This window comes from Phalacrocorax aristotelis, chromosome 1 (genome assembly GCF_949628215.1).
Source record: "Phalacrocorax aristotelis chromosome 1, bGulAri2.1, whole genome shotgun sequence".
In the NCBI taxonomy this organism is placed as follows: Eukaryota; Metazoa; Chordata; class Aves; order Suliformes; family Phalacrocoracidae; genus Phalacrocorax; species Phalacrocorax aristotelis.
The window spans coordinates 118665271-118680726 of NC_134276.1; the positions used below are offsets into that span (position 1 = coordinate 118665271).

At 37.0% G+C, this 15456-nt stretch overlaps 1 protein-coding gene across 3 annotated transcripts in view; it reads right to left on the reverse strand.

The window, feature by feature from the left end:
- EPHA6 (EPH receptor A6) overlaps window positions 1–15456 on the reverse strand; it is a 518343-nt gene that overhangs the window by 478167 nt on the left and 24720 nt on the right. For all 3 annotated transcript variants that reach the window (XM_075103359.1, XM_075103349.1, XM_075103369.1), the window contains exon 2: window positions 2485–2549. In XM_075103359.1, the coding sequence (XP_074959460.1) occupies window positions 2485–2549 (65 nt within the window). The remainder of the gene's footprint in view (window positions 1–2484; window positions 2550–15456) is intronic.

Genomic DNA, 15456 nt, shown 5'->3' on the forward strand with positions numbered 1-15456 from the left:
TTTACATTTGGTATATTTCAATTAAATTTGTCAGAATGGCACTAACTCTGAAAAATCAGCAAACATAAATTTTAATCAGCAGTTCTGCATAATTCTCAGTGAGACAAATAACTCCCATTTCATATAAGTCACTTGTCTCCACTATTTATTTCCAGTTTTTTGCTTGCTCCTTCTTTCTGCACCGTTTCAGAGGTGCAGCATTGCCACTAGGTCCTACTGCTTACAGCAGCCTTTCCTGGAATGTTGACCTAAAGCATTTTCTTCACCCCACTGTGAGAAATAGAGGACCTTGTTTGTCAGCATATCCGGCCATCTCCTGCAGTACACGACCAATATCTTATAGTCTCTTTTTTAAATGGATCATGCTTCTTCAAATCATGTATTCTCACCTGTACAACTTCCCAAAAAGTTTGTTCAAACAATTCTTTGTTGTAGTGCACATGAATCTTTATCCTATTTATAACTTAGATTAATTCATCAACGGTTTAGACATACTTTCTTCCCGAGTTAACAGTACGCACTCACTTCTCTAAACTCCCTCTCCATACTTAATTTATCCAGTTCCTCTCACAGTTTTCACTCTAGCCTCTTCTGCCTATGTTATGCCCCAGGAAGCCTTATCCTGTATGTTTTCCACATGCTACATACCACTTTTCTCCCACATATTTACTCTACCTACTTTTAAAAAAAAAACCTAATTGTACTTATCTGGGAAATTCTCTGGTAATTGAATCCCAAGTACTGGCTCAAATTTAAACTCCTTGTATTCCAGTAAGTGCTGCCAATTCTTAAAGCACAGCAAAGGTCCTAAAACACCTGAAAACCTCAATATGCTGCAAAACTAATGTTAAGGGTATATATGACCAACTAAAATAGATATAATAGCTATGTTTTAAATCAACTTTAAGTGCAGGGTTTTTTATGTTTGTATATTGTGGTTATTGTTATTGGAGTAACTAAAGCTTTTAAGAATTTACAGAATAACTGAAATGACATCTTGTATGCTTTCGAAATACCAGCCTCCCTGTTCAATTCAACTGAGCTCATCACAAAGCTAGAAAAAAAAATTCCTCACTGTATTTTCTCATCATGGAATATAACAGTATTTGCTTTTTGCTAAAGCAAAAATTCCTCGCTGTATTTTCTCATCATAGTGTACGACAGTATTTGCTTTGTCTAGGATTTCTGAAGGAAATAAAACTTTCAGAATTATAACTCAGATTGCGTGAGACTGTATACAAAATGCAAAACACAGACGTATCTGTAACAGACTGAAATTATGTCTAGGAATACAAAGAACTGGAAAACCCTGAAAAAGAGTAATCCATAAAGTTGAAAATAGGCTGAGATTAAGAAATGTCACATTGCTTGAAATCCCTGAGGGCAGAGACACAGAAGGCATTTTATAAAAATGGATTTTTAAGGTGCTGCGGATAGACAATTTCTACTTCCTTCTGGAACAGATCACAAGAAACAAAATAACTAAAAATGAAATAGAATTTTTCACTCAGAAAAACAGTATTTTTCTGAGCTCATTTCAGAGAAGCAAGTAATTATATGCCTCATGCACAGAATTAAGAGATAACGCCAGCTAATATGTACAGTGACATCAGAACTAGAAGCTGATACAATAGGTGTTAAATGCTCCAGTATACTGTATCTTAATTAAAAAGTTAAACTACAAATGCCTCTGATATTCTGCTACATGCATTAGGGGGTAGAAAGAAAAGGCGGGTTTGGGAAGTGTAGCCAATGGCAAAGCACTCATGGTTGAACTTCAGAGAGTAAAAACGTTCCTCTTCCCCATGCTCACCTGGCCACACCCTCTCCAAGTATACCAGACACACCTAACACTCTGGAGCCCTGTGTGCAATGTCAAGTGCCTCATGGCAATCAGTACTAATAGTACAGGGAGCCCCCATAAGAGGTTAAACTGGAAGAGCAAACTTTTATCTAGAAGGGTCAGCGCAGGAAAAACCCCAAACCTCTTTAAATATTTTCTCTAACTGTTTAAACTGGTTTAATGACATTAACACATTTATAATGTTTTTCAGATATAGCTAATTTCATACCATTTTACCCCATGCTAAAGTCCATATACTCACTTAAATTATTGAAGTTTTGTTGCAAGTTATAAAATCAAAATTGATTTTTCCTTTTATTTCACAAAAAATGTAGTCATAACACATTCCTCCAGCACAGGAATTTTTATATAGAACTTTATGACGTGTAACAGTTAGAATCAGATTTAAAGTAAGATTATTAATGCTTAGAAAAGCAAGAGAAGGGCATACTAATGTGTATTCATGTCACCCTTGTGCCTGTTATTCCTACTTACAACATAGGCTACTCCAGTCCTGAGAACAACTAAAATCTTTCTGACAAGTCTATACTGCAAGGTTATCCACTCAGGTATAATAGCCATTCACTTCCAGAGTGGCAGAATGCCAAAACCAAAACAATAAAACCAAAATGGTGACTTACCCCATTTAAAGGAAATGTTTTCCATCCTAGTTCTCCAAGGGCAGCTGTAGTATCAAGTAACACAACTGAAAATGGAAAAAGAAATGGTATGTTTGTGGTATTGCTTGGATTAGACATATACAACGTAGTAAAGTATTAAACTGGTATGAACTGAACTAGCCATATTAGCCAGGTACATCCACTTAAAGCTATTAAAGCAATTAAAATGTTGGAGTATGAATAAAAGCAGAATATAAAAATTAGGCTTTCATGACTTACATTTCATTATCAAATGTCTCAGAAGATATAACTCATACAAAACCTAACTCTTTTGCAGAAATCATTGCCAAATCACAACACACTACCAACACTTAATCATTACAAGGTGCCTGTATAAGCATGCATATTTCTGTGATCCCTTGCCTGGAAATCTAGAAAGTCTGCACGTGGACTTAAGCATTAAAGCTAACAAGATAAAGCAAAACAGAGTTTCAAAAGTAAGATGCTTTTAAAAGAACCCATAAACTTCCCAGAAATAAAGTTCTACAATATATAAATTGTATAATTCAGAAAGAATGTAGAAAGACTAACAATTTTACAGTTGATATTTTAGCTGGAATATCAGTGTTGAAAGCTGCTACATATATTTTGCATCATTTCTGCCATTTTCGTTTTGGTTTTTTTTAATATATGACAGGATGTGCTTTATTGTACTTGTCTATTACAAAATGTTTCTGCATTATTTTAATATGTTAAATAACATTAGCTTCATTTTTCTCTTCCTTTCACTAATAATGCAAAAATTATACAGAACACAGCTCATAGTGATAAGGAAGCTGACTGTAAACTAAATACTTAGGATATGAGATATTGTACCTACATGTACTACTGCCCTCTAATGGAACTGTTTGATCTGACCCTCTAATTTAAGAAATGTAAACTAGGATTTAAACTGAAAATTAAGCATTGCATAGGGCAGTTTATTTAATTTATTATAATTATTAACTATTATTAACTATTATTAAAATAGTGTGTTTTGAATACTCAGGTCCTCCTTACAGCCCACAAATTCCAGTTCTTCTTTGGGTGGTTAAATGATGGAGAAAAATGAAGCTATTAGTTTGGAACATTACACCATTATCCATACATTTGGGGGTTTTATGCTGTTATGCACTACCTTCCACTTCTTATCTGTCCAAACAATCAATGTACAGCTATCTATAATGTGTTTCTATAAAGCAGTATAGCAGCAGCAACAGAAGCCAGGTCATATTTTTTGCCTTACAGAAAAGGCATATTGGCATGGAAACTGCGTGAACTTGCCAGCTTATTAGAAGAACCTTGACCTAGCATCTTACTTTGTCATTTGGGTTAGTGACAATCAGAGTTCCTCTATATCTGAATGTATATTGACTTATAACCAGAAACTGAAATAGTCTTATCAGTGAATTTACAGTCAGGTAAGAAGCTCAACATTAACCAAATAGAAGTTTAATGATTTATTTGAAGAAAGTAATGACATTTTAAAAAGGATATTCAACAAAGGGGAGCATTCTGCTCTCCACTGCTTCACCACTTCACCGGTTTATGAAGCTTTGTGAATAACTTGAAGATAGATTCAACATTTTTTTACAAGCCCTAATTTACTTCCAAAAAATGGAATCACTGTCCCCACTGGACTATTGCTGCCTTCTGCTTACTTACAAAGCTGTGATTTACGGCAGTCATAGTATTTTCTATTTTTATCAGGCTACCATATTCTTGTTGAAGAGTCAGAAAAGTGTCTTCCTGTTTGGCCTGTGATGCAGCAGTTTCCTATGTAAAGTTATAATGTACTGGAGATCTGTCACCTCCAAAAATATTAAGCTACTGGGTTGAGACATCTCCTTTTCATAGAGAAGACCAAATGCTCAGCTGCCTTCTGAGAATATTTCAGTTCATCTTAGGAGTTTGTTTTCCCCTCCCCATCTCTCCTCTCCTCCTCTCTCACCCAGCAAATATGGACTATTTGTAAATGTATTTGGTTGTCAGATGAGGTTTTATCTTGCTACTTATCAAGTGCTATTCTGATGATATTTTAATTCTTTAATACATAACTAAATAAATAATCAAATGAAAACCACGGTATGTTACTGCTAAACCTATGGATCTGCAGGCAGAAATTAACTGTTTCTACAAACAGCGTTTGGGCCATTTCAGTTTTACAATTTTTGTGGTAGCAGGACCATGATTTAATAAACATAATCTAGGTATTCAAAACTAATACTTCCAAGGAACAAGCCCCAAAATACAGGAAGGAAAAATAATTCATTTCTTCAGTGGAGCCTGAATTAATTAATTCCTTGCCCAAATTAATCAAGTACTACTTGAAAGCTCAAAGCTGTACATTAAAAAAAAAATTAAAACTAGAGTAAATTCTTCACTGAAAGTATGCTAAGTTTAAATTTAGCTGAACCATGAAATAATATTTCTTGTATACATTTACCAAGTGATCCCCATCAAATAACTGAGTTTTGTTAAAATATAATTTTTGATACGTTTTACAGATCAAGCACTTTCTATGCTCACATATGCTCACCTATACCCACCAAATCTGCTAGAACCTCAAACTGGAGAATTCAAACAACCAAACAACTGCTAACCAGAATTAGAGTGCTATCACCTTCAGAGTAGAAATGAAAATCATAAAAATTAAAAGACTATCTTCCCAACAGTACTTATGTTACAAGACGTAAAATAATTATCAATCAAAAACATGCAGATACTGGCAGATCAAGCAAACATTATGTTTATGGCAAAGAAACTGAAACCCCAGTAAAGCAGTGAAATCAACAGAGGTGGCTATACAAAGGAGGACACAGATAAAGTAATAAAATCTTTGCACACTTCAGTGACTTGGAGATGTCTACATGATAGACTTCAGTGTGGGACAGAGATACCCAAGCTATCTTTAAATGAGGTAATTAAGAAGCAGACTAGCCCCAGAAGCACAGACCTGATGGCAGACAAATTTGCACTGCCAAGAAGCTTCCAACTCGCAGTTCCTTGGCAGAAAATTCATTCTGCCAAAAAAACTCCAGGCTAAGAGGAATGCCTGCATGTATATGTCTGAGTTACATACAGGAATGAACGCTTCTCCTCTGACTGTGGAAGAGTTAAAGTTTCTAAAGAACTGGAAATTCACATGCAAAGGGACTAAAAAGAGTTGGTGGACACTATACCTATGATGCTTAAAACACGAGAAAATTCCCAAAAAAGTTTATGGAACCAGAAAGCTATATTTAGTGACCCTTGTCCCTGTGCTTACTTATTTATACTCCCTTATATGCCATAAAAAGCCCTATTCCTCTTAAATGAGACTTCATGCAAAGTGGCCATTATGGATAAGCCATTAATTGCCAGGATAAGCAAAACTGTGTGTTTGGAACTACTGCGGTTAATATTTATGAAAAAAGCATAAATAAATTGGTTGCAACTACAGCAATGTTACTGACATTTCTGACATCCAACTGCCACTTGTAGCAGCCAGTTTTTTGGAGTGATGTAGGGTGTAAAACTTGCAGAGTGAACAAGAGCGAGAGTGTAGATCTGCCACTACAAAGTCATGTCACAATTCAAAATGAACTCAAACATCCTTTAAAAAATCTCTTTGGATAAAAAGAACTTAGATTTAGCACTTGCATGTCCTTCCTTAAACAACTGAGCTAGGGATATTGTCACTTGCCCAACAATAATACAAAGACTTAAACATACAGCTATGTGAACCTCTTGTTTTAGGTAACTGCACAGCTCATACATAGAATTTAGCAGTGTTTAGCTTTGTTTTCCAGCACATGCTTTAACAGATATTACATTATTATAACTCATTATGCCATATTGAGCTCCAGTTTTCTTTTTTTTCGACATATCTTACACTGCTATTATTAGACTTTACAATTGAAATTAATCTTTTCAGAGGTTTTGCCCAGTCCTGAGGGAACTGTTTTATTTAAAATTATGATGTGCAGAGCACTGAGGACTGACAATGTGGAATTTTAATTTAATACCAAATACTGTTCTGAAGATGTACTCTACAGTCTTGTCTGTACAACCAAGGAAGAAGCCTTCCAAACATTCATTTCGGTTTCTTTTCTCCTCTTCTTCCTCTACACACCTCCAGACAGTCTGACCTAACAGTTTAAAATGAATAGAGGATTTCAGCCAACTTCACTGAATCATAGTCCGACATCAGAATTGGCCATCAGATCACCCAGCTTGACCTGCTCACTGTGGACCAACACAGTTCACTGTTCCCTCTACAGTGGGTAAGCCAAAGATTTGTGAGGAAAACAGAATGACCCAGACATTATTTTCTTAAGACAACACTAGTAACTTGGGGAACTGCAGAAAAATACCAGTGTGGAAAAAACCCACGAAAAAATGTCGAGACTCAGAAGAAGACAACTTAGCAAGACACAGACCAGCGCACTCCAGCACATCCCACCCAGCAGACAACTTCTGGGCTGGCAGAGACTTACCAGGTGCCTGTGTTGGGCGTGGGGAGCATTTGCTGCTTAGCCTGGCAGCACATTCGCTCTATTTGTCTGCTCTGTGGCTTCGCCCACAAACACACGCCATGCACTCAGGAGCTACATATTTCCTGTGTGCAGAGTCCCCCTGCTGCACTGGGTAAAAGATGCCCAGATAAAAGATGGAACATTTCAGTGGCTTCCAGAAGGGCAGGCAGTCATTACAGGTGATACCCAGAAACGGGCAAAACTGGCATGGTCTTTTTTGTTTTCTCTGAGGACCTACTTATTGACTGCCATCAGTTTATATTTATAAGAGAAACACACTGAGCTTCTAAAGCTTCTCAATTCCAGCCCCCAAGAGAGTTGTTGCTCTCTTCAGAAGTGCCTGCACTTTTTTTTCAGGTTTTATGGTCTTTTTTCATTTTTAAAAATAGGATCACCTGCAGTATTCTGAAATAATTCCTTCTAACAATATACATTAAGAACCCCGCCTATTTTTATATCCTGTTTATATATCCAAGGTCACATTAGCCTATTTTTAATAGAGCATTGCACTCACAGGCAGTTACTAGTCTATCAGTGTCACTGCCCTTTACAGAATCACTCCTTTTCATCATTATTTTTCCATTTAGGTTGCATTTTTGTTCTTCAGTGTACAAAGATGCTTTTGTTTACATTAAAAAATGTTTTACTTTAAGGGCTGACCTTTACCAAGTGATAAAGGCTGTTCCCTGTCTGCACATCCTCTTTCTTTATTTACTTACTACTCTTTCATCAGCTATTGGTTTTATATTCATTTCCATGTTACTAATGAAAAATGTTGACCTATTAGAATTTTGAATGGTGTATAAGGAATATATCAAATTCTGTGATTTAACAGTCACTGAAAACTATTTTAAGGTTTCTTATAAGGACCTCAGTTTTTTTAAATCCATTTCCTAAAAACTTTGGTAAGCTTTTACTGTCAGAACGTTTTGTGATATTTTGTCATACTTCACAAAATCTAAACATACTACCTCTGTGGCTCGTCTGCTTAAAGAAGACCGAAAGAAGAGGGACATATGCAATATGCAAGTTACCTTTGGCAATTAACATGCAATCAACAGGGGGAAAATATTTTAAATGCTTGGTGTTTTTGACCAGGCCTCTTTTCCATAAAACAAATTAACTGGCATTCATTATACACTTTTCAATTTAATCCTTTTCCAGCATTTCCATTATTTTGCATGCAACAGCTATCTGGTTTAGGCAAGATTAACGAGCTGCAGTAACACAGGATGAGGAGCACCTGTCTAGATAACAATTCTGCCAGGGAAGTATATAGGAGTCACAGCAAATCATATAGTAAACAAAGTATCAACAATGCTGTTTGACTGCGATAAACAAACAGGATTGTAGCCAGCAAACTATACAGAGTAAACCTTCTCCTCTCTTCAGCACTTGTAAGCCTTTAGTGGCAGCACTGTGCCTAGTTTTCAGTGCCTTACTTCAAAAAATACCTGGATCAGTTGCAAAGATGCCACAGGAACGCAACAGGAACGATGAGATGTCTAGAAAGGCTGTGCTCTGGAAGGTCTGAGTGCACTGGAGTCATTTACCTTGGAGGTTAAATTAGAAGGACTATCCACTAACAATCTTCTAGTGTGTAAAAGGCTCGTTAAGGCAGAAGAGAATAATCTGTTTTCTATGTTAATGGCCATAAAGGAAGAAGGGATTAAAATTACAATAAAAAGACTTTTATGTTAGACTTCAGGAAAATCCTTACTACTCCTATGGGTGTAAAGAAGAGGGATAGTTGAGACTAATTGGGAAGTTGGGGAATCTCCACTACAGGAAGCTTTTAAGACACATTAAACACTGTCAAACCTGGTTTCTACATAATCTCATGTTGCCTTGGGGCGGGGGGGAGCTAAATGACTTCTCAAATCCTCTCCAATGCTGTGATTTTTATAAAAATCTAGTTACCTGGTTAATGGTGCTTCCCTTTTCTTTTCAAACCAGTACTCTAACACCTACGCTCATCCAATATTCTTGAATTCCCTGAGTCCCCAAACTCATTAAATTTACCATCAGTAGCCCAGAGATCTTCTCAGCCAATTCTTTCAGGACTCTTGGAAGAGAACTATTTACGCCAGATGGGGAGTACTTCATATTCTTCATGTTATGTGAATAAATTACTGATTTCTAATTTTCTCACTTCCAAACACCAGAGTTTTCTAAAAATAGTTCAATGCCATTCACACAAACATGTTTATTCATAATACAACAGAGAAATTCCCATTATCATGAGTGCTGTGGGACTTGGGCTTTTACTGAACACATTTACCTTATATTATCAATTTTCTACACTTCATATTTTCTAATGTGTATTGATTTCCACACATACCCACTCTTTTCCATTAATTATTACAAGTGTTTACATTTCTAGTTTCTGTTTTCGTGCTACCTCTACTGTAGGTTGAGCTGTTATCCAAAAGTGGCCTTTTTTCTGTTGAGCAATGATATCTCAATCAAGAATTTTAAAAAGGAATTTCCACTTTCACATTTTTCATTTTCACATTTGCCCACACACACAAACACATGATTAGAATTCTCTTCTAATGAATGAGAACTGGTCAGAATAATTTTTCACACACAAAACCCAACATGCAATTCATAATAAGTTCACCTCCTCTGTCCTAAGAAGTCTGCAACATTAATAGGCTGGGTGCAATATTTTTTATGTTGGATAGCTGCCTGTCTTTAACTTTGTGGTGTTTTACTCCCAGTTACATGAGGTCTCCAGTGAGCATCTTCAAAAACTAATTCCCCCAGAGCACCATTTTTTCTTTCCATACATTACATTCAGATGCTTAGGAAATAACTTATGCTGTCTTCTGATTTGATTCAGTTATCTGTTTCAGTCTGTGTGTTCCCTACTAGTACGTGGATAGATATAATTTCAAATCCTGTGGCTATGAGCTAACAAGATTAAAACAAACAGCGGTTCTTTTGCATAAAATGCCACTATCCACCTTTTCCATTCAACCTTTTTTTCCTAGAGAACCTTATTACCTCTTTCTTAGCAAGATCATTTTTTAAATGAAATTAAAATTTATGTTCTTTGCTATATCATTTTATGCTTTCCTACACTTTCATAGTGCTCCTGCTACTTCAGAGCCAATATAATTATCCTTTCCATACCTTCCGTGCAAACACGCACGTTCTCCTGAGAGTGGAAGGCTGCTGCAATCCTACTGCTCCAGTTCTCACTGGAATGTAAGCCAACATTTTCATACCAAAGAGAATATAAATGTGGGGTAAGAGAACACATAGACTGTGAAGCTGTGACTTCACAGACCAAAAGCTTCAGTTTTACATTATCCTTTTTCACATTGCCTTTCTTCCATTCTCACTTGAAATATCAATGTGAATCCCCTTATTCTCATGTTGTCTTATTATTAGCATTGCCAACCACTGCAGACCCCTCAGTTACATCAGAGTAACCTCAATGCATTAAATGTCAAACAGAAAAAGCAAGATGGAGCTCTGATATATTCTCCTCTTGTGCTTTTTTGGTGGAAGACTTTATTGAATTTGGACTATGGAATGCCTGATTTTATGCAACTGTACAATGTAAATAAGCAAGATAAGTAAACCAAATGCTGCACTTTATTCTTGCTACCTAAAATCATAAGATACCACACTGGGAGAGTTAATTTATGTAATTTTTAAAAATGAAAGAGTAATTGTTGTACCTACTGAGAGAACTGGTGGAGGCAGAGGCAATTGATTCCAGCTGTATCTTCAGTACCATTATTCCATATACTGTCAAACCCCTGAAGCTAGTGAAATGGAAGCAGCAACTAATGGAACCTCAGAATGATACAGTATTTCATTTGAACAGTTAAGTGCGTAAGACATATTGAGGACCAAAGCTGATAATTATACTCATTACATATCACTTTTGTAAGCTTATATGTTCCTTTCTCTTTGCAATATATTTGCCAAATATTTATTTTTTAACTCCATATACTTTTCAGCATTCGTAGTTTATGAGGGTAGAAGGAAGAAATAAGGTACCTGCTTCGCAAACCATTTGGATTTTTATATCTTTATTCATGCTATGTAATTGATCCCAAAATATATCATCACATTAATTTAGAAGAACAAGTCATGAACATCATATATGATTATATCTGCAAAAAGGGGAGTTATATGAAAATCCACTCAACTTACATTTGCACGAACAAAAACGCAATTTTACAATTATTTCCAAATCACAAGGCATTTAGCCATGGCAGGATGAAAAAAAAACCCTCAGACTTTAAATAAATAACCTAATGTATGTTTCAGCACCTCCAAAGTCTCTAAAAAATAGTTAAATCTGAAATAAACCCAGCAATACTTGACACTCAAATTCTACAAGTAGGCCTAATTCATTTTATGATGTCTACAGCATCAAGGGATTAAGGTTTTTGTCTTTTACCAGCATCTTCTAAGACTTTGTCAATGGTCTACTTCATGTCTAAATTTTCTTCATCTAGAAATCACAGAATCACAGACTGGTAGGGGTTGGAAGGGACCTCTGGAGACCATCTTGTCCAATCTCCCTGCTTGAGCAGGCACACCCAGAGCAGGGGGCACAGGACAGCATCTAGGCAGCTTTTGAACACTTGCAGAGGAGAATCCACAACCTCCCTGGGCAGCCTGTTCCACTGCTCTGTCACCCTCACCGGAAAGAAGTTTTTCCTCATATTCAGGTGGAACTTCCTGTGTTCCAACTTGTGGCCCTTGTCCTGTCCTTAGGCACCACTGAAAAGAGCTTAAATTTTCTTCACCTAGAAATGACCTTTGTGGGAAAACAAAAGAATGGTGACGAGGCTTGCAGCTAGGATGTAGAAAAACACATTTATCATACTAATCGTTGTTTAGTCTTGTGTCCTAGACAAGTTTAACATCTGTGTTTAGATAACACAGACCTGCGATAGACTCAGAGGCACCCTATAAACATGCTTGAGATTGCTGCCCTGCTGTGGGACAGATCAACGCACAGTGGTAAACTATCCTTGCATGAATCCCTGATATACAGGCAAAAACAGGAGGTGCGGCGATCCTCTAGCAAGGACCGAGTTCCGTAATGCCTGTGTTCCTATTTGTGTGCCTCTGCCCAGGTGGTGCTTCGGGGATCCCCCAGTTTGCCAGGTAACCAAATTACATTTACTCTTTGCATTTCATCCATGGTTTTGTGGTTGTTCCTGTGTCCTGCCTGTGTCGGCTCACACACTGTTGAAATTATCACTGTAAATTTTGACGGATGGTCATAAAAGTCTGCCCTTCTGGAGAAAGCCTTTGGCTTTCATATTCAGGGGACAATACACACCAGTCCTTCTGTGTTATTTCAATAATTAAAAAGACCATAATTAGAACAAACCATCAGCTAGTTGCCTATTACATTTACTGTGGCTTATGTTTAGAACTGTTACCATCTACCGTTCTGGAAGCAGAACAGTAGGTTTACAAAAAGAGGCAAGTCTGACTACAGGCTGTCAAGCTTTAACTTCACAGTTTAAAGTATCCAACCACAAATATTTCTTATTTTAACAAGAGCATTTTACTTCCTTCCTAATGCACTTTATCGAAAAATACGTAATTTCAATACTTTAAACACCTATCAAAATGCTCTGATAAGCAATTATAATTTACAGTTTTTAATCTGTACACAGCCCATTGAACATACCTGTATCTCTTGTCATACCTCTACTTTAAATGACATGATCGATACTTATAATTTTTTAATTTTAGGATCAGGAAATATTAGAAATACTGCACAAATTTAAATATCTATTTTATAAAGTTGGAGCTTAAGACATAGTAAGAGAGAAAAACCTGAGATGGACAGACTTATTTTCAGGAAACAAGAATCGTTGCACGCAAAAGAAATAATAGTAAAATGATAAATATATAACATAACATAAATTTGAAACGTTCTGGTGTTTTCCATTATTTTTGTAGCCTGTTTTTAATAGCATTAAAATTACTTAGAATAGTGCTAAAAACAAACCAAAACAACAAACAAACAAAATAGAAACAACTGATTAATCGCTCAAGTATGTCTAGACGCTTTTGCTTAAATAAAGGTTTTTTCTGTTTATACTTCATGTAACAGGCAGTTTTCACTCCTGAAGTAGTCTTAGTATAATTAAATCTGGCCAACTGTTAGCCTTTGCAATTATTTAAGCCAAGGTATGAAATCTTGGTAGCAGCTTTCTGTACAAAGCATCTTGTGAAACTTATTTCTCTGGTGTACAAAAAAAGAATAATCAAGTGAATGAAGAAGAAATTACCTTTACTGCTGTTTTACAAAAAAACTGAGAAGACTCCCTGCATGACAACCCACAGCAGGAGCTCCTTGTTGTGGTGTGTAGCAAGAGATTCATAATACCTCCACACTGATGTAACCATCCATGCTTTAATGGTTTTTCTGCACATGCATATATGAACGCTTTCATGGTGAACATCTCTCTAAAGCAACTGATGAAGGACAGAAGTCTTTAAATGGTTATTCTGCTAGAATAACACATTGACTTTTTTTTTTCAATATCAAAGTGCTTTCAATATTGAAGTTGCACATAACTTTAATCCCTGTTCATAATACAAACAAATATTCCAAAGAGAGAGGAGAAATTAAAAAATCTATCAGCCACAGGCATATAACACCAGTCAGTAAAAGATATGGCTTTTCCTGGTCAGGCAGGTTCCACGTTTCATTTCACGAATACAAAGCAAAGTCTCGGGGATCACCCCAATACATTTTCTACATGCTTGGTTCGTTTGGTGCCAATGAATGTATCTGTCAGTGCAGAAATACAGGACAATTTCTTCACTGAAATCTTTCTGGGATAATAGTTACAATCCCAAATTGTACACAGTGCGGTCTTAACTATGTATTCTGCTGCTCTTCAAGTTGTTTTGCCCTAAGAAAACTGTAAACACTATGTATTTTGAGGTCTAACATAAACACTTGCTTCTCCAACATGAGTCATTCACAAGCATGATAAAAATAAAATTACTGAGGTAAGAAGGAAGTATATTCAGATCTAAAATCAATGGGTTTACCTCAGAAACAGATGAACCCCCAAGTTTTCCTCAAGTAACTGTGGAATGGAGCATGAATAGGTAGTATTCTACAAAAACAGATTTTTCATCAGGAGCAGTGTCAAAGTGATTTCAAAGTGATTTAGCTGAACACTGCATTACCCCAAACAGGGAATTAAGACAGGAGGAGGTTCTCAAATCCACAGATCAGCCAGAAGGGATGAATCCCTACATGTGTAATGCATCAGAAGGGGATGAGCACTGCAATGTCAGCCCTGCAGGACAGACAGTGAACACAGAACTAAAGCATAATTCCTGGTAGGTAGAAGCAGACTGCTCTACTTTGATGGACTCCTCACAAAGAATGAGATGGGAAAAAAGGGATTTTAGGTACCAGGAGAACAATGCACTCATAACTTTCTTAACATTTCTAAGACACTCCTTTTCAGTGGAGATTCCTGTTAAAATGAAGTGAGATAAATTAATGCTGTTCACAGGTCCATAAAATAACACCAGAGCTGGTTTATGCCACATAGCTATATTATTTTCCTAAGCTTTTTGTTCCACATGTGAGATAATTGGAGGTCATGCTGGTTTTGGCTGGGGTAGAGTAAATTTTCTTCATAGTAGCTAGTATGGGGCTCTGGATTTGTGCTGAACACAGTGTCGATAACACAAGGATGTCTTCATTTCTGCTGAGCAGTGCCTACACGGAGCCAAGGCCTGTTCTGCCTCTCAGCCCACCCCACCAGCGAGCAGGCTGGGGCTGCACAAGGTGTTGGGAGGGGACACAGCCAGGACAGCTGACCCCAACTGACCAAAGGGATATCCCACACCGTATGGCATCATGCTCAGCATATAAAGCTGGGGGAAGAACAAGGACGGGGGGGATGTTTGGAGTGATGGCATTTGTCTTCCCAAGTGACCATTACACGTGATGGAGCCCTGCTTTCCTGGCGCTGGTTGAACACCTGCCTGCCCATGGGAAGCAGGGAGTGAATTCCTTGGTTTGATTTGCTTGCACGTGCAGCTTTTGCTTTCCATGTTAAACTGTGTTTATCTCAACCCATGAGTTCTCTCACTTTTACCCTTCCATCCCTCTCCCCCATACTACCAGGGGGAGTGAGCAGGTGGCTGGGTGGGGCTTAGTTGCCAGCTGGGGTTAAACCACAACAGAGGTCAAGAGCTAACACTGATAAAAACAGGAGTCACAAAATTATGATAGGAGCCCAGCTGCCCTATGTAATAGTTTTCATTCTGACTTGAAAAAGCTAATTGATATTCAATTCACCATCATGTTCATGTCAACAGTAGATTATTGGGCAGATTCTTCTAAATGAACATGAATACCTGACAGTTTTGTCAGCTCTGTTTATTAACCTGAGTATATCTTCATTAGGGAAAT